Below are 21,791 nucleotides of genomic sequence, written 5' to 3'. Positions count from 1 at the left end.
GTCCACGGATCCTTGAAACGAAATAATTCTGACCCCGTCGGAGCCGCACCTCCTAACTTCACAGCAGTCATTGGTCGCATGCGGAGACATCCATTCACTGCTGAGAATGCAAGACGCGCAAGCGGCTCTAGACGCGCAGACGCACAAGAGACCCTCTCAAGAGACGCACAGGATACCAGACGCGCAAGAGACCATTGGTTTCGGTGCAGATCGACACAGCTGTTCCCTGTTTCGAGCCTTGAAAAGCTCGAAAAGGTCGCTGGTCACTAGATAGAAAACTTTGTCGTTGAACAGACAAGAAAGTCGCTAATTATTATTTCTTACCAATTCAATACAGATGCATTCCAAAAATCGTTTTTTCCCTTTGCGACCAAAGAATGAAACGGCCTGACTCCCTGCATTATCGGTAGCGCACCTTTAGGCCGTTTATCTTCATTAATTGAAAGGGCTAGTCTCAAAATTTTAAACACTGTGTTACTATTTTTCTTTTGTTGTCATTTATATTCATTTTACTACTATAGGGACAATAACTGCTTTTACCATTGTATTTCTAAATGCGTTAATTGCCCAAATTGCAACCGGAAATTGGAGGCCCTTTGCATTTATAATGCTTTCGCTGTTCCATCTATATATTCTATAGAGAATGTCATTATGTTACAGCTTTGACTATAGTATTACTCTCTACACAATAAAAGGAAACATATCTGTTCACGCGGACTTAATAACTGCCCCTCTTCACAGTGCCGTCATCGACTTTGTATACAATTTCTATTCTTTACTGTTCACCCTCCTTTTATATGCCCCATTGGGATTAACAGAATGTGTATAAAAAAAGTCTAGCGGCAAAATCGCTAAAACGGTAACACTGATTACATATCGGTAAATTATAAAAATCAAAGCTGATTTTGTGTTTTCCAAGATTAGATGGCCCCAATAAATACGGTATGACGCAAGTGGCGGAATGTGAAACTTGTTCTGGACTGCACGCTCGGCGACATCCTCTGCAATGCAGGCGTGCAAGGCGCGTCCCGCAGGTGGCTCGCACCGCGAACAACCGTCACCACTGCTTAGTAGTGCAGCCGGCCTAGCGTCATCTGCTACAGCGCGTGCCGGCGAGGCCAAGATAATCCTAGCTGCACATGCAGGAGATACGTAATAAAGGAAGTGTACACATCATCATCATCATCATCATCATCATCATCATCATCATCATCATCATCATCATCATCATCATCATCATCATCATCATCATCATCATCAGCCTATATTTATGTCCACTGCAGGACATAAATATGTGCAGTGGAAGCGTACTTATGTGGGCGCAATTATGAAAAGAAAACTTGGCCATAGCTGTTGTTTGGTTGTATTTGCCAGCGTGCAGCCGACAAGTGCTCGCTTTTAAAGTGTGTGCGTGTATGTGTACGGAGGGGGGGGGGGGGGGGCTCCCCCTTCCCGGTAGATACGCCGGTGCTCATATGCTATCGTGGTTAAGGATGACGAAGACACTGCTACGATATTTAAGGACAACAATTTCCTTGTTTTTATACACACAACATAACCACCCGATTCATGGCCAATCCCCCACTGTGGGTGTGCGCCACAACCACTCAGGTCAACAACAACAACAAGAACATCATCCCTGCACAAGCGGCTGTATCCTGAATTGGTGTTCGTTGTGTTGCACGTCATCCTGTGCTGTGATACAGTGTGTGGTGATCGTGACCCGCTGGTATCGTGCGGAAGCGCTGCCTCTCTTTCTCTACTTTCTTATCTTTCGACCTCTCCCTCCCCCGTTCCTCATTGTATAGCGTGGCAAACCGAACTTTCCGTTCCGGCTAACCTCCCTGCATTTCTCATTTGCTCTCTCTCTCTCTCTCTCTCTAAAATGAGAACTAAGAGGACGAGTCGATTTCCTGGGAACAGCGCAAGCGAGTGTAGGCAGAGCCACGCATTCGCTTCAGTGATCTCGTAGCACCGATTGATGACGAGAACGCGACCGAGGCTTTCAGCAAAGAGCACATTGCGGAACTTGCTGCAAGCGGAAGACGCTGCATGACGCCACCGATTTCAGTATCAAGGTAGATGTGTGGCACCATCGACCTATGGCATAGCGCGAATGTCTGAAAGCGTGCGCGAAATGTGTTTGCGAATGAACTGCAGTAACTATGGGCGCAAGGTGCTAGTAATATTTGCCGGCCAAGACAATGCGTGAAACGAAGTTCTATCGCAGAAAAAAAAAAAAAAGAAAATGAAAGGGTAACATGTTGTTTGCGCAGGCAAAATAACAGCCCTTCATATAGTGCAGTAAGGCTTCGTTTTACTATGTGTTCAAAGTGCTGTACAATCTAACAATGGTGTCGGTGAAACGTAAGATACACATCTGAAAGAAGGGCTGAGGGATGCCGGCCTGAATCATTACGTTCTGACCAGTTACTGAGCATTGAAGTTAGGGAAAGGAACAAAGGGATGAGAACGACGAAGTAGTTCAATTCACAAACTGACTCAATATCAAAGAGACTGACATGTTAATTTCATCGTTTTATTTTCTTCAACATGAAAGCAAAAATATTACCTTCAAACTTTAAACTAATATAGCATTAAAATTGATATTAACGATTAGTAGGCCGGGAGAATAGTCAGAAGAACGAGACTCATGATTTCGTCATCAAGACTACGCGGTGAGCGAACATAACGATTCCCGACGATTTCACCGGTGCCTGAACGCGAAATGGAGGCCCAATGAAGACGCCGCCTACCACAGACGGAAGCGTGTGCACAACCCTCGACGTTAACCGGTCTCAACTTCGAGTGATACCCTTAATATCGCAGAAAAACTTATTTAAATTACCATGTGCTAATACCGGGATCTCCGGTCAGACAGGCCGCTCAACTGCGCCTTTCGGAAATCATGTCGCCCGAAGGAAGGGCGTCACGCTTGCTAATCTTGTTTTGCGCTATGCGGATGGGTGCCCTTCCTTTCGAGACATCATCGATGCAGTCTGCGTCGCATGGGCAGAAGTGCGTAAAATTTGATCCGTTGCAGAATATGTCCGCTGCAATACTGCTGACGTGACTCGCTGTGTACTTATTGAATCAGATCTTGGCTGTGTTAATAGCAGTACGCGAGTGCACTGACGAAATAAGGTCCCTATGACGGAAGTACCATTCGCGCCGTCTGCTGACAACCACCATCATTATGGCCGATGTGCATGCACGTGCTGTAAAAACCATGGAATATGGTAAAACATATAGGGTCGTGTTAATATACGATATTTAGAATACGAGTAGAATAGTGTTTTCTATTCGGTTCGAGAATTTGTGCCGGATATGTGTTTCTATAGAAACACAAGGAATAGCAACATTATTGGAGTGTCGGGCAATGGCGACAGCCGGGAATGTCTTCCGGGGAGGGGGGCAGGGAGGAGGGCAACCCACTTGACCAGAGACGAATGGGGAGGGTGGAGAAATGAGTTGGGGCTGAGCAGGTGGCATTCTGGTACAACAAAACTTCGTAGGGGGGGGGGGGGGGGGGGGAGGGCACGTGTTCGGTGTTTAGGCAAAACAATTATTTTATTCGGCCATTCTCATCCAGGTAGCATCTCTTTAACCCGGTGTGCTATCCCAGTTGACTTCTTGAACGAACACAACACTACGTCCATACTTCGTTACTGTAATTGTCATGGTGCACCAGATAACCGAAGCACGTTGTTTATGCTTTGGCAGCTCCTCTGTTGACTGGATGTCCTGTGTAGTCGGAAAGCTCGGCGTTGTAGTGCGCCGCCAAATACATATGGTCAACTGAATGTAATTTAAAACGGGGAAGTAAGCATGAAAAGATGCTTGCTTTCCTGTATGTGTGAAACCAGAAACCACACAGTCTCAGCAGTACATTGCGGCATCTTATAGCGGATTCTCAAGTATCCTTATCTACTTCGTAGTAAACCCGTGTTGACCTTGTATGTCGAATTCATCACGCAATTCTGGGTCTGCGTTTTCTGTGCTCATGTACGCATTCGCTCGTCGTCGCATCCTTAAACTGCGTCTGGCTCACATGTCTGGTGCGAGCTGAGCAGACAGTGCGCACTCGACAGCGGCGGTCAATTTACCCGGGAGCATTGATTGACTTCAAGAAAGAGCGCAACGGCGGCTGTATAAGCGATCGGAAGGTCACAAAGTCATTTTTCTCCAGCCATTGTCGGACGTCACAGCCCGGTACACTCTCCACCGCAACCTTCGCTCGCATTATTGTTCTCGGCTCACCGAGTCGTTACGCGCGCAACTTATATCCGCTCATTTATTATCATTGTTCTTCTTTTCTTTTGCCCGCGAAACATGCCCGGTGGTATACACCGTGTGCACGGCTCGTAATTCGCCGACATTGGCATCGGCTGCTAATTGCTCGCGCGCCAAGGGGCAATTACGACGAGCTGCCCTACCGCCGAGGGTCGCAACGGTGTGTAGCGCAATCGTGGAGGAAGTCGAGCGACCGGGTAAAGGCGGCCGGGCGGGCAGGCTCGCACGCATCCGAATCTTGTCGCCCTTCCGCTCTCTCCCCCTGATGCCAGCGTACACGGCCGTCTGTACGCGCAGAGGGGGGGTTACCGCGTCTGTATCCACGGGCTTGGCGCGCTCGCACGCACAGGTCGGTGGGTTTTCTTCCTGGCGGCGGCGCGGTTCTGCTGGCATGGTCGTCGGCGCCGGCGTACAGCGGCGGTGGCGGCGGGTGCGTCCATATATGCGGAGGCCCCGGTGACGCGTCCCGTGGCGGCCTTGGCGCAACGGCGCGAGCGGGGGCTTTCGAGCGGTTTTGTCGTGGGCGACCGTTTGCGGTGGGCGCGGTGTGTCCTCCCCGCGTCGCCGCGGACACCGCGCGGCGGCGAGTACCTCGCGAAGACGCGCGCCCCCGACTTGGGCGCCCGGAAAGAAACACGGGCACGACGAAGACTACGACGACGACGACGCCGCGATGGAGCTCCGCATCGGGCTCGACTACGTGGTGGAGCACCCGGAGTATACCCGCACGCTGGCCACCGGTGAGGGACATGGGCCGCGCATTCGGCGCGCACGGCCTCGCGCTGTCGTTGATATGCCTCGAGCATTCACTCTCGGTCTTACTTAGGCACTGCTGAGCGCGAAAGGCATACACCTGGTCTGTATGGCGGCTGCTATAGTAGCTACCTGGAATAATTCCTGCCACTGCTATACGTTCTGCTCAGCAGCGGCGGGCATGTATCCGCGGAGCTACCGTAAGAAGTTAATCTGGGAGAGGAGGACTCATTCATTGAGACCGTTTCCTTACGTCGCAACGTTATACCAACTGTGCTGTGAGAAATGCCATCCGGACTATGTAATCGGGACCAACTGAGCCGAAAATACTTTTCTTGCATGCCGCATGCGCAGAAGTCGTGGAGTTCTTGTTGGAGCAGTGGATTGCAATAGGCGAGTCAGGCATTTTGTTTTGATGTATCGTTATACAGGTCATTTCTCGGTAGGGGCGCTCGGCTGTAGATACGTTTCCGGGTTTACTTTCGAGTGGGAATCATATGTGTCAGGTGTACTATAGAGGCGCCGACTATGGAGGGCCTTCCCGAAATTTCCGGGAGAAAGCAGAGCTCCCCCCCCCCCCCCCCCCCCTCCATTCCCTGTTCACCGCTCCCGCCCGAATTTCTAATTTTCTGTCGCCCACATTTGAGATCTATATTGAGTTGACGAACTTTTCACTAGTTAATATTTTCGATTGGCTAAAAGTTTGGTACAGCATTGTTGGCACAGGAGTGCTCGGATTTTTATTAATGAATATTTTCCTTAATTTCTACGAATCCTGATAATAGAGAGAAAAGCGCATTTGCGACCGGCTCATCTGTGCTGCTATTGCTCTCGTTCTTCGCAAACTAAAGAACGGATCCGCACAGTAAGCTGTCGCACTCTAGGATTCGAAGTCAGCAATTCAGCAATTATATCGTGACGTGCCTCCAAACAAGCTTTGTCATCACTCACTGGCTTCATTTAAAGAAATCGCAAAAAAAAAAAGGGATTAAAACAACGTTTCAGTGGATACCGCCGCACGCTGGTGCCACTAGCAACGAAAGAGCAGGTGACCTCGCCAATGAAGCGTTTTTCAAGGTATACCCTATTCAGTGAGAGCTCCGGTGAGTCACCAACTTCCTAAAGAGACAGTTCGTTGCCACTTTCATTCGATTCGAAGACCACTGCATCAACCCTGCGTTGTAATGTGGCTTAGCCGCACAGCCCCACGGAAACCTCCACAGAGTAAGAACGAGATCGGCCTACACTTCTGAAAGAATCTAAAGTGCCTCAATGTTGACATTCTGAGGAAATGGAGAGGAGGTCTTATGCGTGATTTGTGGGCAATGTTTTAAAACCATCAATTAATTAAAGGCTTCGGAAAAAAAACTCCTTAAGCAAGTGTTCGAAAGCGTTACCTAGCCGTGATCTATAACTCCCAATGACCCGAGAAAACTCCATAACAAAAAGAGTTTACAATTGGTGAAAATGTGGGGCATGCTATTTCTAACGTGTCGCGAAACTTTACGTTTTCTGTCTTGATTGTGTGCTTTGGAAATAATTACGGAACTCTCGTTTTCTCTGTATTTTCATGCGTTATGCGAGGTTCGTAGTAGTTTTCCAGGTGCCGTTGGTAATTTACACAAGGTAACTTTTTTATCTTTGATTAAAATAAGGGTAATTTACCCTGATGATTTTATGTTTGATGAAATAAGGGTAATTGTACTTCGCCTCCGTACAGGCGAAGTACAAAGTATATCGGTTAATTACAGCATTTGCAGTAAACTATGTATTCGAGCGCTCTGGAGCGTTATGGGTGCGTTGTGCGAATGGCACGGAATTTTTCCCGCTCTTCTTAAAGAACCCTGATTGTAACCAAGATTAGATTTGGGGAGAATGGGGGAAACATTATGGCTAATTAGCATGTGAACTTATATGTGTGTTGTTAAATTACAACCCTTGCAAAACAATGCTTCAGCAAGTACTTGAAAGCGTGAGTCTATACCGTTATTGACAGTTCCGCAGGGTTCTAGAATAATTCAACATTACACCAAGTTCCCATTCAGGGGAAATGGGGGCGGGATATCGGTGTAGAAAGTTTAGAATTTGTGGCCTAGGTTATGATTGCTGCAAGTAATTACTGAATACTAGTTTCCTGCCTATTTTCCTACATTCGATCCACGAGGCACGTAGTAGGTTTTCTCGCTGTCCTCAGTGAACTAAACGAGGGACTTCGTTTGTATTTGGTGAAAATAAGAGGAAAGAAATGGTCAATTGCACATGTATGCAACGTTCAGAGTATGTGCGTCCTTCGCGACCTTTCAGTAAACAACGTATAAGGAAGCTCTCCGCGGAGCGTTATATATGATAAAAAGTGTGTTTTACGAACGGCGCAGAATTTATCCAGCCGCCTGGGAGAACTATAACTGCCACCGAGATCAAGTTAGCTGAAAAGGGCGGGAATATGATAGCCAGTGCGCTTGCGAAGTTAAATGTGGGTGCATAAATTACAACCTTTGTAACAAATTGCTTTATCAAATGTGCTAGAAAGAGCTATGCGCTGTTTTCCAATGTATCGAGAGAGGTCTACGTTACACTGTGTTAATATTTGGTAAAAATTGGGGGAATTTTATGTGCAATATGTTTGGAAAGACTTCCATGTTTCTGAAATAATTGTGAGCTGTGGAAATAATTATTGAACCGTCATATTCTCTCTGTTTTCATGCTTTATGTTGAGACGGCCGTGCTGTATAAGGTGATGTAAACGAGTCACCTTGTTTATATAAAATGTTCTAGTAACGTAAGCAGGAACGCGGACATAAGAAGATAGCGCCGTGTGTTTGTTTCAGTGTCTCTTTATTCCCGTGTTGTTGCTTGCACCACTAAATACCTCAACAGATCTATACAGACTATAGCTAATTCGAGGAGTGATATTTCCTGCTCCGTGTGCGGTCTTAGCTCTTTGAAGCACGGTAATTGCAAGAAATGATTGCCATTTCATAATTTCCCCTCATTTCACTATGTAGTTTTCCCTTTCGTCAATCAATGTATTGCACTATGTTTCAACCTTATTGCGCCTGATCCGAATAAGTGTTTACCACCTGGGCTTCTTTAGCGGGCACGCACCCAAAGCACGGTACACGAGCGCGTTTGCATTCTGACTCCGTGGAAAAACGATCACCGCGGCCGGGAATCGACCCCGCGACTTCGCGCTCAGTAGCGCAACACCATCCGCTGCAGGTGAAGGTGGCGTGAAAGACGCTGAAAGAAACGATTATTCTCAAGGCCAGCACGTGCGTGCAGACGTGTTTGCCCCTCCTTTCAAAGAAGCTATAGCTGTTTTGCAGAGTTCTATACGGGGGTAGAGGAAACCGCTCCAGGGCGATCGCTACACCAATTAACATCCTAAAATCTCCTTAGTTCCTGCCAACTAACTTTAATCTTTTTTATTCAGTGTGTGTTCTTATGGTCTCTAACAATATCATTAAAGTAATATGATACACCCCCCCAATAAATAAGTTACTGTGATTGACAGAGTCGAGCTAACGCTTTAGTTTGTTTTTCTCTGGTCGTAAGGCCCACCCAATTCGTTCGACACGCACGGCGAGGCGCGACATGGATCTTGACAGGAGCTCGTGGTGTGTTCAAGGCCAACTTCGAGAGGATTTAACGCCCAGCGCGGTCCTCTATCTACTCTGTGCCACACGACGAACTTGCGTCACGTTGCTGTACTGCATATTCATGTGTTAACTCCGTAAACACTCGGAAAGCCCCACAAGCTCGCACTCATGCTCGCGCTCCTACAAAGTTGTGCATCGAGTGCCGGGGTGGTCTAAATCAAAGAGTTATGACTGCGCTCTTCAAGCGGTCTTCTGTCCTTGCGGTTGGCCATAGCTGAATATCCAAGAAGGTGAGGACTTCTGGATGTTGGCGAAGGCTGCTGTAAACAGATGGCTTTCTCATTGCAAGCCTACCGAGCCGGGAGCGCGGTAAGCATCCGTAAAGCAGTCATTCGTATAGATGCGCTTCTTCGTCATTTGACCGTTTCCATGTGGTAAATTGTTATCTATAAAGCGCGCTCATATTTAGTATCGCACAGCCAAATTTCCTACCGAATACGATGCATGCAAGCGCTAAATACAAGACGGCACGAAAGGAAATTAATTTCATTGAATCGCAACGTTAAATCAATCGCAAAATTTGTTTTCGCCGCAGATACGATGCTACAATTAAAAATAGGTGGCCAGAGAAAAAACGCTGCACCTATGCAGTTTGGCTAAGCTCCAGTCATCATGAGTGGCAAGAAACGAAGATTACGTCACCACACAAAAAAAAATGTCACAGTTTCGCCCTAAGGGCGAATCAATGAATGCGATAACAACACAGCATTGTCATACGAAGTAAGGTGAGCGGCTTTAGTAGCAATATGAATTGTAGTAAACATGAGATGATTAAGTAAGCAGGTGTGCTGCGGCATAAGTAGACCGACATGAAGAGAGTCTCGATGACCACGAGAAGGCGCGTGTGAAACGGTGGTGTTGATGAGAAGCGCTTCCCGTGGGCAGCGCGTGCGAAGGGACACACCTGTAGCGCTGCACTGCCGATCCGGGCAGCATTGCATGTGTAGCGTGCGTTGGAAAATGCGGCCCGACTATTACTAACTGAATGAACAAGCGTGGTGTGAGCGCGCACAAACAAACATGAATAGATCACACTGAATGACTGCAGACAACGACTGTCAAAACGCTGGCAGCAAGCGCAAACGCCGCAGCGGCGAAGGTACGTGCGGTCTATCGCTTCAACGGAAGCTGAGCGGCGAATGCACGGCGCATAAAGGTCAGAGCCGTGGGGAGATAAGAGACGGTGCGGGCGGAGCGACGAGCGCGGTTGTTGGCAGAGTAGAAGTGCGCTCCCCCCCCCCCCCCCCCCCCCCCGCTCCCTCCGGCGCTGGCTTCCCGCTTCCTTGCTTGCGCGTGGGAGATTGAGTGCGTTCGCTCTCCGTGACAGCGCGCGTCCCCGCACGCTTCCACTCGGGCATACGGCGCGCGGCGAAGATTTTATCTATAGGGAACTTCACGGCGACGCCGACGGCAGAAATCCGGTTGAAGTGTCCATATAATTGCTATCGCAATAAAAGTTCACGAAGGCCCGGGGTTGTTGCATTACGCACCTTTTCACACATTCGCAAGTACGGTTCATTAGAATACTTGCAGGTAGGCTACCACTTGCACAGAGTCGGGATTGAGGTATGCATGACCCGGCGCCTTTGCGCGGGAGTTCACCTGTTCTGCCGTCCCTACGCCTTTCCCCTCTCCCCTCGCGACGGTTGTTGGCGGTGGCGATTCGCTTCGTACATCTTCATCTTCTCCTCTCCTATCTCCTTTTCCCCCACACTAACCCCCCACCCCCGCCCTCGTTGGCGCTGAGCCGTGCTCCCTCAAGGTATGCTCAAGGGCTGCAGAAGATAGTGCCAACCGTTCCTGTCCTCATACAGAACCCTTTCTCTCCACTCGCGGTGGTTTGCGGTGGGGGCGCTCGCGTTGCCCACAGCGGCTGGCAGTTGCCCGCAAGGCGAACGCGGGGGCGATCTCTCCGGGGACAGCACTGGTTACGTACACGCTTTCCGCTCGTCCGCCGGTCCCCTTTGGGTCTCAGACTTGAGCTCGCGTACGATGCCTTTGCACGTACGACGAGTGCGTACCTCGTGTTGGTCCTTTCCGGATACTAAGCCGAAGAGCGGTGCTTAGTGCTCGCGCGTGGTCTAACTGCGCCGAGCCGCACTTATCGGAGGCCCAAACCGAAGGAGACTGCCCGAGTGGGCCCATTGGTCATCGCGCGAGCAAGCAGCATAGCTGCGGAGCCTTTTCCCAGCGGCGTGTCGCGGGGAGCCATAGCTCTCGCAGTGACGTGGCAGAGGCGCCCCTGTCTGTACTTTCGCCTTGGGCACGGGAGCCCTTTGGTCATCGCGAACCCCCAAACCAGGGGTTTGCGCACTGTTGGGTGCCGCCGGAGACAATAAATGGTTTCCGCCCACTCAGGGCAATACTGGGTTCTCAGCACTAGGTAGCCCCTTTTCGTCCTGAGCGCGCTACAGTACGAGAGGCGACGGCTGACGCGGTACTGTGGCTCACTGAGCTCGATCCCGCGGTGGTCGGTAGTCCTGTGAGACCCTAAAGCCCCACAACAGAAACACAATATATTAATGGGCTTCACCGCGCACACAAGTTTTTCCAATTGTAAGTCGTCACCTGTCACTGTTCAAATAAAAACCAAGCGCTAACAGCACGCATTAACACTTGGATGTGTGTGGCTCATGTGAACCACGCCTATAATTTTTAATCTCGTAGAACACACAAAGTGCGAGAACGTACGAAAGAAATATTAAACAAAATTGAAGGACGCTAAAGCTTCGCCTTTAAGAGTGGAACGCGATAGCATTTAAAGATCCCTGGCTACTTCTCAGGCTTTCCGGCAACTGCAGCTTACGTTACCGTAATGTTCACCCGGAAACGCTGGCGGCGACCGCTATACACGAAGGCGAGCCTTCTGGTATAAACGCGCCCTTTTGCGTGGGCCGATCTTCTCTTATTGTTTCGCACTTTTAATATTTCAGTCTGAGAAGATTTAAAATTAAAGGCATGCGCTGTCGGTGTTTTGTTTCATGACATATGTTTGTGGGCTGTCATTCTCAAAATTCCGAGGAATAACTTTGTCAAGAATATAAGGCAAGGTATGAACAACTTTAGTGCCGTGTAGAGTATTTTGCGCTCACGGAACGCCTACGTCGGCTACGATGCCGACACCGGATTTTAACTTGACAGCGTTAAGGTACCCGTGTTGCAGAAAATCCGGCGTCGGCAACCGCCGTCGGCGTGCGATGTCAGCGGGTGGCGGAGAAAATCATCCCCAACCACCCCGATCGCGCAGACCCTCCACATGGTGCAAGGTTTTGGTGAACAAAAATTTAATTTCTCACAGTGAAATCCGTCAGAAAAATGGTAAAGTACGACTTTACCATTCGGCGTCGGATTCGCCGTCGGATTATTTACCAATCGGCGTCGGATTGTAATTTGAATGTACGAGAAAACCTAATTCTATTACGAGGCAACTCAAACACAAACGCCCTTTCCAGCATTTCTACCAGACCTACAGCCGCGCGTTCGGGTACTTTACTTGTGAAAATGATATCCAGATGGCGCTCGCATCCTAGGCAGGTCAAATTGGGACTTCCCCTGCTAATTCGTTTTGGTCACGCGCGCGCGTCGGGGCAATAGCAAACAACTAATAAAATAATAAAAAAGGTGCTAGGGCCTTCACATTTTAATATAAGACCATTTATATTGCCCCTGGAAAAACGCCTTTCCAGCAATGCATTTCAATTTAAAAGTGAAGCCAACTTTAAGGGGATCGGTGTAAGCTTGGTCTTTGTAAGCTGGCTTTCCCACGTTCAGTGTTGCAGTGAATGAAGCCTACTTGCCGTATGCGAACAATGCGATGCGAACGGGTCCCGATAACGCTATCGCGTTCTACTCTTAAAGGCGAAGCTTAAGCGTCCTCCAATTTTTTTCTCCGACACGGCCCAATTTTTCTCAACGCTCTCCCGTTAAAAGAATTGCTACGACGCCATTAGCTTGGCAAACAGCCTTGTGAGAAAGCTAGCTTTACAGTTAGGATAAATAACTTATTGCAGCTCTACTGGTTCCTTCTAAGACGGACCAGATATGCGGGTTGAAGTGGTGAATCGCGTTGAATGTACTTGTGCCGGATTCTTAGGTTACGGAACGTAAGATAGTTGCGAATGAAAGATCAATTGTGGGGTTTAAAGTCCAGAGACTGGCACAGAGGGACGCCATAGTGGCGGACTCTGGATCAGTTTTTACCACCCGGGGTTCGTTAATGTGAACCTAAAGCTAAGCAAACGAGCGTTTTCTGCATTCCGCCCAAATCGGAATGCATCCGCAGCGGCCGGGGTCGAACTCGCGACCTCGGGCTCGGGACAGCACAACCCCATATAGCCACTGGGCTCTCGCGGCAGGTGCAAATGAGGGATTTACAACTTTATCTAGGCTCAGCGTTTGCCTTTAGCGTCCCCTGAAACAGCAGCCTAATCGAGCAAACGACCTGTCTCGCAGCGGCCGCGTCGGGCAACAGCGACCTGCGGCGCCAGGTGTGGGAGCTGCTGGTGGCGCTGTGCGTTCGCGGCGGCGAAGGCACCCGACGGGCGCTGTCCACGCTCGACCAGCTGGCCACGCTGCGCGCCCAGCGCACCCGGCTGGCCGCCCTCGCGCTGGCCATCTCGCGCGGCACCGACGACGAGGCGCCGCCGCTGCTGGCGCTCGCCAACAAGGCGCTCAGCGGACGCGACAGGGCCAGGCTGCGCGCCGAGCTCAGGGCCCGAGGCTCGCAGGTGAGTACTGAGCGAGCGTTCATCTTGCTCCCGCCGTCTCCCCCATAGTTAGCCTCTCGTGTGAAAGTAAAGAAATAATAAAAAAAGGACAGATGACAGGTGTTCCCTCAAGCACAACTATTACGAACTCAAAGCTAAATAACTTCTTCTTGGACAAGTTGGTGCTTAGATTTCCTAGGTATACTTGATTGCGACGCGAAATACCTTTCGGGAAAAGGGGACAGAAAAGAGAAGACAGTGAGACGCCAAATTGTCTTAACTGTCTTCTCTGTCCCCTTTTCACGAGATGTATTTCGCGCCGCAATACCTAGGAGAACTCAAATCAGTTTATGCCTGATGTTACCCCGTATCTTGATTTTCTTGCAGTTTCCTTGTATCTTTATATTCATTGTATAATATAACGATCGCTCTACCTCAGTCGTTGCAAGTGTAAGCCATGCATTCTAACGCAGCGACTTCTACTTATTTTTTCCTTTTTTTTTTCTCGCACACTTTTTTTCAGTGCTAACTTTTCTATAATGATGGCTTACACCTCCTGTGTTTATGTTCCATCTAAATATATTTTGCATTCTGCTCTTCATTTTACGAAATCACTTTTTGCAACCGTTCCCTCCCTCACGCAATGCTCCGATGGGGGAAAAAGACGTAAAGCTACAGAAACCTTCTCCCTGGCCCCCCACGCCCATAGAAACCCACTGCCTTCGACCCACTCCCATAGAAAGTGGCTTAATAGAAAAAAGAGATTAATTAAAAAGGATAGATAAATAATAAACACGTAATAACATTTTAAGGACAGAACGAGAACATGAGGACAGTGAGACCGAGCGCTGCCTGCAAGAACATCCGGTGGACAAGAGAGGCGAGTTCGGAATGCAAACAGGAACACTGATCACAAAAGCTATCGCGCTTTCAGCCCTGCGTTTCTGGAACAGAATTCATTAAACTTATCGTAACTAAATTAACAACCACAAAAGATGTATCTCAGTCGTATTTTCGTGGTGGTATTTCATGTTGCATGATGGTACGACTCATACGATATAGTTACGCTTCGTGGGCATCGAGCGGCGACATGAAATAAATAAGACGAATACGGTGCTCGGGGCTCGCTCGTGATTTATCGGGATGTTAAGACCTCCCGATGAATCTGCCCCAACTCGACCAAATTTCAGCCCTTCACCCGAGAAACCTGAAAACAACAGGCTTAGTAATATCGCCCCCCCCCCCCCCCCCCCCCGATCTCTTTTACAAAACTTAACACAAGAAAGGTAGCTAAATTCTTCTTATCTCTGGTTTTTTACGCGCCGAAACCAGTTCTGATTATGAGGCACGCCGTAGTGGAGGGCTCCGGATTAATTTTGGCCACCTGGGGTTCTTTAACGTGCACTACAACGCAAGGCACACTGGCGTTCTTGCATTTCGCCTCCATAGATACGCGCCCGCCGCGGCGGGGATAAATGTAGCTAAATACTAGAAGAAAAAAAAAAACGACAGAAAATTTTTCTCACATACGATGAAAGTAAAAAAAAAAAAAAAAAAAGTGGGCAGCTTGTACTAGTGGTGCAAGGCTGGAGTACACAGCGGAGCTTGTGATCGAGCTAGCTTCTTCCAGGTTTTACTAGGCTATGCTAAGTTTTTGCTAGGAAATGCTAAGTACTGCTAGGAAATGCTAAGTACTGCTAGGCACGGTATTCCGAATCGGATCGCCGCCGACGCGCATAATCTCGCTTGGTCTCCCGACGCGCTTCAAGATGAGCGGCTTCTTCTTCGGGTGTCCGGATCTTCTTTGGTCGTCCCATGTCAAGGCTACTTGTACTCGCTACAGAGTCAACGATAATTCTGCCGCCGTCGAATTCTGCCAATTCGGCGAATAAAGCTCGGCGAATTCTGCCAATTCTGCCGATCTTTATCTCACCGGTGACGTCACAGCTAAGCTGCGCCTCCACAAAACTACCGAGCCGTAGCCAGAGGTGTCGGCTGCTGTCACGGACACCGTGCGCGTTCCGCGAACGCGGGGAAACGTGGAAAAGCAGACGGCGTCGGCAGCAGCTGTGCGCGTTGCCTCGTTGGTGCTGCTACAATTTCCTTCTTTCTCTTTCTCGCTCTCATTTTCCATTTCTCTCTTCCGAGCATAGCGCACGCCGCGCGCATGCTCTCCTTCCCTCTCCTTAACGTCCCATGTCAAGGCAACATGTGCACGACACGGAGAGGAGGCGAAGCACACGCCGCTCCGCGAGGTGGTTGCTAGGCAACGCACGGTGACGTCTTCGCCAGGCGCAGTTTTTTGTTCGCACTACGCGGCCTAACCAAGAGCTTAAACAGCTCTGCTGTTACAAAAAGAAAGCAAAAGCATGAAATTTCTGTACAAAAGTAAAACAAAAGAGAGATGCTACAACATATTGACGCTCTTCTTCTTTAGGTTCCCGCGGGCCTGACATCTCCTCCTCCCGAAGAAACTGGATGGCCGTCGGGTACGTCGGGTCGGCCGGAGACGTTGCAGCAGGCCTGGACGGCGCTCTCGACGAGGGCCTCCGGCAGCAGCAAACGCGAGGCGTACCTGCTGCGCGCCCTGCAGCGCCTGCTCGCCGATGACGCCTGGGACACACCCGTGCGACAGACCAAGCACAGCCAGACCAGCCTCGAGGCCCTGGACCGGTGCGGAACGGGACCCGCACCCGCGGCTGTCGTGCCCGTGAAGAGCGTCGCCACGACAGCTGCTGTCACGCAGACCACTGCAGCGGCGAGCGTCACAGCTTCGGCGCCGGCCGGCGACAGCGGCGGTAACAACAGGAGGTGCTGCAGCTGCCGCTGCCACGAGCCGAAGCCCGCGGAGATTAAGGCAAGGAAACCCGACCAGAGGCCGAACCGTTGAACGGCTGACAGCACCCGCGCTTGGGACGGTGGCGATGATCTCGCCTAAAGCTGTGGATCTGTTCAGCTATTGAATCTTTTGAACCCCTGGCTAAGCTAGACCTTTAAAAAGTATTGAGGGGCTATGGTTATACGGATGCCGTAATGAGCTCCGAAATGATTTTACCAACTTGCGCTGTCATTCCCTCTTCACTCGTCTGCGTAAAATTTTCCGACAGTCGAGAACTAACTAGCCCAGCCTGTCACCCTTACTACCTGAGGATAGTTAATGTGTACCGCAATCTCACCTCTCTGGTGTTCTTGCGTTCTGTCCCGGACACTGTGCTCGCCAGCAGGACGCTAACGTGGTGGGTCTACAGTGCGGTGTTACGTGAGAGGAGAAAAAAAATTGTTCTCCGGTTTCGTAAGCTGCTTTCTGACGAATAGCTTTTCTAGATGAGTCCATTGCTTGAAAGCATAAAGCGGCAATTTTTCTCGTGTACTCGTCTGCACAAACACTATCTCGGAAGTGAAATTCACCGATCATTATGCCGTCTACCAACATTCGCAGTAGCTACCCTATTACCTTTTCGTCTCAAATCAGTATTCATCGTACTGGAAAAGCCCGAATGGAGAAACAAGAAATGAAATAGATTCATACAATCTGCCGATTCCAACATAGTGCAGGATGTACAAGTGTTAGGTAAGCGCTCGGGTAAGCTTGCTCTCGGTTAAGTTTGTTAGGTAGGGTAAAAAACAGTGATCATAGGTTAGTGATGTCTAGGATTGCTCTTAATTTGAAGAGAGAAAGAGCAAAGTGAGTCAAGAAGAAACAGGCCAACCTAAGACGCAGTAAGGGTAAAAGCAGGCGAATTCAGGCTGGTGCTCGCAAACAAATATGCAGCTTTAGAACAGGAAGATGAAGATGACACACAGGCAATGAATGACACTGTAAATAGGCTGATTAACGAAGCAGCAATTGAAGTGGGAGGTAAGGTACCAAGGCAAGCAGTAGGTAAACTATCTCTAGTAACAAAGGAACTAATTAAGAAGCAACAAAGCATGAAAGTCTCTAACTCAAGAGATCAGATAGAATTCGCTGAACTGTCAAAGCTTCCCGTTTTGTAACATTTACCCATACAAAAGGCCTTCCCGGCAGTTCTTTAACATTAGGACCTCTTTCTGTGATGCGTTCTTGTTTTCATGCGCGAATGTAGTATCATGATCCAAATAAACTCGAATGGTTCCCTTGCCCCTCCCGACAGCAGGCGCCAGCGGCGGGACCAGCGGTCACTTTCGCACCACCGTCCGGTCCGAGCCCATCGGGACCTCCTCCGCCTCCGCCGCCACCGCTACCGGCTGCACCGCCGCCTCCAATGGCGCCCGCACTGCCGTCGGCGCCTCAGCCGTCGGAGCCGGCGCCGTGCCTGGTGCAGTCGTGGCCGCAACCGGGAAGCAAGATGCGCACACTCAACTGGAACAAGATACCCGCGCACAAGGTGCGTAACTTCGCTTGGCCGTTTACCCTCGTCTCCACCGATCATCGGCTCAGAAGGCAGTGAAGGCACCTATGTGCTTTCTGAGAACGTCTGGCTTGTGCGAGTGCTTTTTTTTTTTTTTGTAGTCTGTCCGTGCATGTCTTTGTAGTCTGTCCGTGCATGTCTCCAACCGGACGATTGACCGGTTAGCATCCCTGCCTTCCTTTTATCTCTATCTCTCTCTTACCCTCGGCAACTACTTACCATTGGGTAATGCCGTCGATTCGGATTCGGAACACGCGAAACAAGAAGCAAGCTCCCTGGCTCGGGGGTCGGGACGGATGCGTATTTTTGTCTTCTAGGTAACTATCTCCTGCGACTATATATAGGTAACTTTGTGTGTATGTACAGAGACTATGGCATCGTGGTTGATGCCGACCACGCCTGTACCTTGCGTAAGGTTGTATGTTCTGTACCTAATAAAACGGGTGCTCGCTACGCGACATTCTGATTGGGACAAACCTTTGTACATTTGAAGTAACATAACATTCTCGAATTCCTGTCATTGTTTTCGCCTGTGTTCAATTTACACAAGTTATTAAATGTCTTCTCTTTCTATCTCGCTCTCCCTTTCTTTCTACCGTTTCGGCAATGCATTCTTCGCAGGTAATTGCTGCCTCCCATTGCCTTTCCATTGTCTTTCTTTTAGTACAAAATTATGTTTCACTTGGCGTAATTTAAACGCATTAGCAGTGTCGTGTTTTGAAGCGTATAAAACTTGAGTTGGGGGACAGCCGTGTCCTCATTCTGTACCCGGCCCCAGGTCTGCTTTACTCAGTTCCGAGTGCAAACATGAAAGCGATCAGAAGGCAAACATGCCGGACTCAGCTTCCCGCGATGTCCTGTACGCGTGCAGGTGCTTGCCGGCGGCCGCAAGAGCCTGTGGCGGCGCATCGCCGAAAGCCACACCGGAGGCGAGCCCCCGCTGGACTTCGCGCACCTCGAGGGCCTGTTCTGCCAGCACCAGCCGTCGCAGCCGGCTACCTCGGCACACGCCACGGGCTCTGTCGGAGGCGGCCTCAGCTCTGGCGGGGCAGGCGGCGGAGCGGGCAGCGGCAGCGAAGCGGGTGGTCGCGGCCCACGTGACCCTGCGTCCGGCCGTTCGGGAGACGAGGCCCCACTCAGGATACTCGACGCACAGAGGAGCTTGCAGGTCGGCACCCGCGGATGGCTTCTCAGTCTAGGGTGGCACGAGGGACCTGTCTTAGATTCATTATTGACCCGATGTAACACGCGAGTTACATAGGGGTCACACGCGAGTTACAATGGCCTCGGCTATACGTAAATCTCGCCTATAGTCTCAGAAATCATTGTACAAAGGTGGAATGGCGCAGAAACAAACAAACAAACAAACAAACAAACAACAAACAAACAACAAACAACCAAACAAACAAACAAACAACGAGCAATCAGTGCAGACAACGAACACAGGCGGTGGTGTTCATCTTGGTTTTCTTGTTCATTCTTTTTTTTTTTCTTAGATAATTTCACGCAACCTGTAAACAATCAACTAGGCCGATATAGTATACCGTATCTGCCGAAAAGACGTGGTCCTCTTTCATAAATTACACTTTACTGCGTTACATCGCCATGGATGCATCTATGACCTGCTGAGAAGAGGCCGGAGAGGGAGCACGGGCTTCGGGAGGGCCACTTTGCTCGATGAAGGCCACTTAGGTAACCACGCCTGGAAGAATGAACAGCGCAAGGAATAGTTTGGGTTTGGTACCGTTAACTCCGTTGCAAGCGTCAACCTCTCCGCTGTGCCATCGTCTCCTTCTAGACCCTGTCACGCTGTCTCGAGCGTTTTTTTTACCACTTATCCCCGCAACCCTGTCCCTTCTCTGCGAGCGTAAAAAAATGAACGAGCTGTTTCTGAAGGAATAATCTGTTTTCCCGCAACGCTGTGCTTTCGTTTAGTAAGCAGCTAATTAATCGCTCGGCTGACTCTTCAGGCGACCCGTCGTGGTGGTTGTTCAGTAGCTATGGCGCGTCCTGCTGCTAGGCACAAGGTCGCGAGTTCGATTACCGGCCGCTGCGGTCGCAATGCAATGGACGCAAAATGCAAAACGCAAAAAAAACACAAAAAAAAAAACGTTCGCATACTTAGAGTTAGATGCTCGTTAAAGAATCCCAGGCGGTCGCAATTAACCCGGGAACTCATACCACGGCGTCGCTCGCAGCCTGCGTGTTGTTTCGGAACGTTAAACCCCGTGATTGTATTATTTCGACTCTTCACCAGGTGGGCATCTTTTTGAAGCAACTACGCGGCCAGGCGGACGAGGCGCAGCTCCTCGAGATTCTCGGCCGCGGAGGAGGCGGCGGGGACAGCCTGGGCGCCGACAAGCTGCGCGCGCTGCAGGCATTGCTGCCGGCGCCCGAGTCGGCGTCGGCGCTCGAGACGGCACTGCTCGAGCGGGAACCGGGACAGCTGGCGCCGCCAGAGGCATTCCTCGCGAGAATCTTGCGCCTCCCAGAGTGAGCAGAGCACGCAGCCGTCCGTGCCTTTTCTTTCTCGGCAATAGGCCTCGCGATGGCTGTCACAACAAGGTTCACTTAACACCAGTGAATATCAATAACCGGCTCGCTGAACATTAGCCACCGGCTCCGGTCGGTAACATGACAGCTGGGCTAGTTGGTAAGTTAGCATAACTATAGTTGCATAATTAGTTGCAGACGTAGAAAGAGAGAAGAACACAATACGAACGCCTAACTGTGAACAGTAAGGTATATTCGGAAGGAACTGGGTCAGAGAGAGAGAGAGAGAGAGAGACAAGTCATAAGGGAAAGGCAGAGAGGTTAACCAGGCTGAGCCCGTAGGCTGCTCTGCATGGGGGAAGGAGGAAAGGGGACTGAAAGAGGAGAAGGAAGAGAGAAGTTCACACCCTGCACAGTTACACAGTCAAGCGTTCATCGCTGGGTTAGTCACAGGCGGTCACAGAGGCCGGTGCATCTCAAAAAGCGCTGCAGTGCCTTTGTAGCCCTGCACATAGCAGACGCACGAGGCCATGGCCCAAGATCTTCTCTGTAAAAGGCCTGTCGTCTAAGTACCCCAAAGCCGTCCGAAGGGCACTCCTCTCATCTTCGTATCTGGGGCAGTCACATAAGAGATGTCTGGTGGTTTCCTCAACACCACATGTGCTGCTATTGGCACTGTTCGCATTCCCATTAGGAATGAATAGGCGTTTGTAAAGGAAACTCCAATTCGCAGGCGGCACAGTAATGTTTCTTCCCGCCGGTTAAAACCCGGTAAAGTTGTAATTGCATATGTGGATCCGTGGGTTGGTAAACTCCGGTGTATTCCATTTTCTTAGAGTTATAACAAGGACAAGACTGCTGAGGTGCCGCGCTGCATCCGTTCTCAACAATGGTATCGATATTCTTTCACATTCTCCATGTGCCCAACGGTCGCCTTTATCGGCACATTCATTCCCGGTGATGTTGCAGTGCCCAGGTAGCCACTGAAATACAATGTCGTGGCCTCTGTACACCACTTGATGGTAGCGTAATAGTATCTCTGCTTGCATTGTTGATGTGGGCTGCGGCGCAGAGCTGATAAGAGTGACTGTAGAGCTGCCTTTGAGTCACAGAATATAGCCCATTGATTCGGTGACTGTTGGTGTACATAAAGCACTGCGATACGGAGGGCGGCAAGTTGAGACCGTGTCGATAATCACTTGCCTAGTGACGCAGCTGCATTCATGGGTGAAATAACGGTGCAAGGAGAAGACTTACGGAGGACCACGTGGCACTGGCGCGGAGTGCTAGCAACGGGGTAGATCGACAGGGAGATAGATGTGAGGGTGTATTGGCTACTGCCACTCAAGCAGGGACCTGCCACGTATCTGTTCCTCCCAGTTTTTTTCAGTTCAACGTGACTTTCCACGAATTTTTAATGAGAGATAAAAGCATGACTGTGAGCTGAGTGCAGCACATGTACCCAAATGAGAGTGCACCGTGCCATCCTTCCTTCG

At 49.9% G+C, this 21,791-nt stretch overlaps 2 protein-coding genes across 2 annotated transcripts in view; one reads left to right on the top strand and one right to left on the bottom strand.

Moving 5' to 3' along the window:
- LOC119449583 (ATPase family protein 2 homolog) overlaps positions 1-21,791 on the bottom strand; it is a 103,925-nt gene that overhangs the window by 29,839 nt on the left and 52,295 nt on the right. The gene's annotated exons all lie outside the window — the stretch shown is intronic.
- The window catches only part of LOC119449582 (FH2 domain-containing protein 1-like), a 52,488-nt gene continuing 35,339 nt past the window's right edge, over positions 4,643-21,791 (top strand). Inside the window, exons 1-6 of the mRNA XM_037712785.2 lie at positions 4,643-5,033; positions 13,158-13,432; positions 15,849-16,268; positions 17,548-17,778; positions 18,674-18,970; positions 20,060-20,295. Of these exons, the coding sequence (XP_037568713.1) occupies positions 4,967-5,033; positions 13,158-13,432; positions 15,849-16,268; positions 17,548-17,778; positions 18,674-18,970; positions 20,060-20,295 (1,526 nt within the window). The 5' untranslated portion in view covers positions 4,643-4,966. The remainder of the gene's footprint in view (positions 5,034-13,157; positions 13,433-15,848; positions 16,269-17,547; positions 17,779-18,673; positions 18,971-20,059; positions 20,296-21,791) is intronic.

The sequence above is a fragment of the Dermacentor silvarum genome, chromosome 4, assembly GCF_013339745.2.
Source record: "Dermacentor silvarum isolate Dsil-2018 chromosome 4, BIME_Dsil_1.4, whole genome shotgun sequence".
Lineage (NCBI taxonomy): Eukaryota > Metazoa > Arthropoda > Arachnida > Ixodida > Ixodidae > Dermacentor > Dermacentor silvarum.
This window is presented reverse-complemented; position numbering and strand designations above follow the sequence as displayed.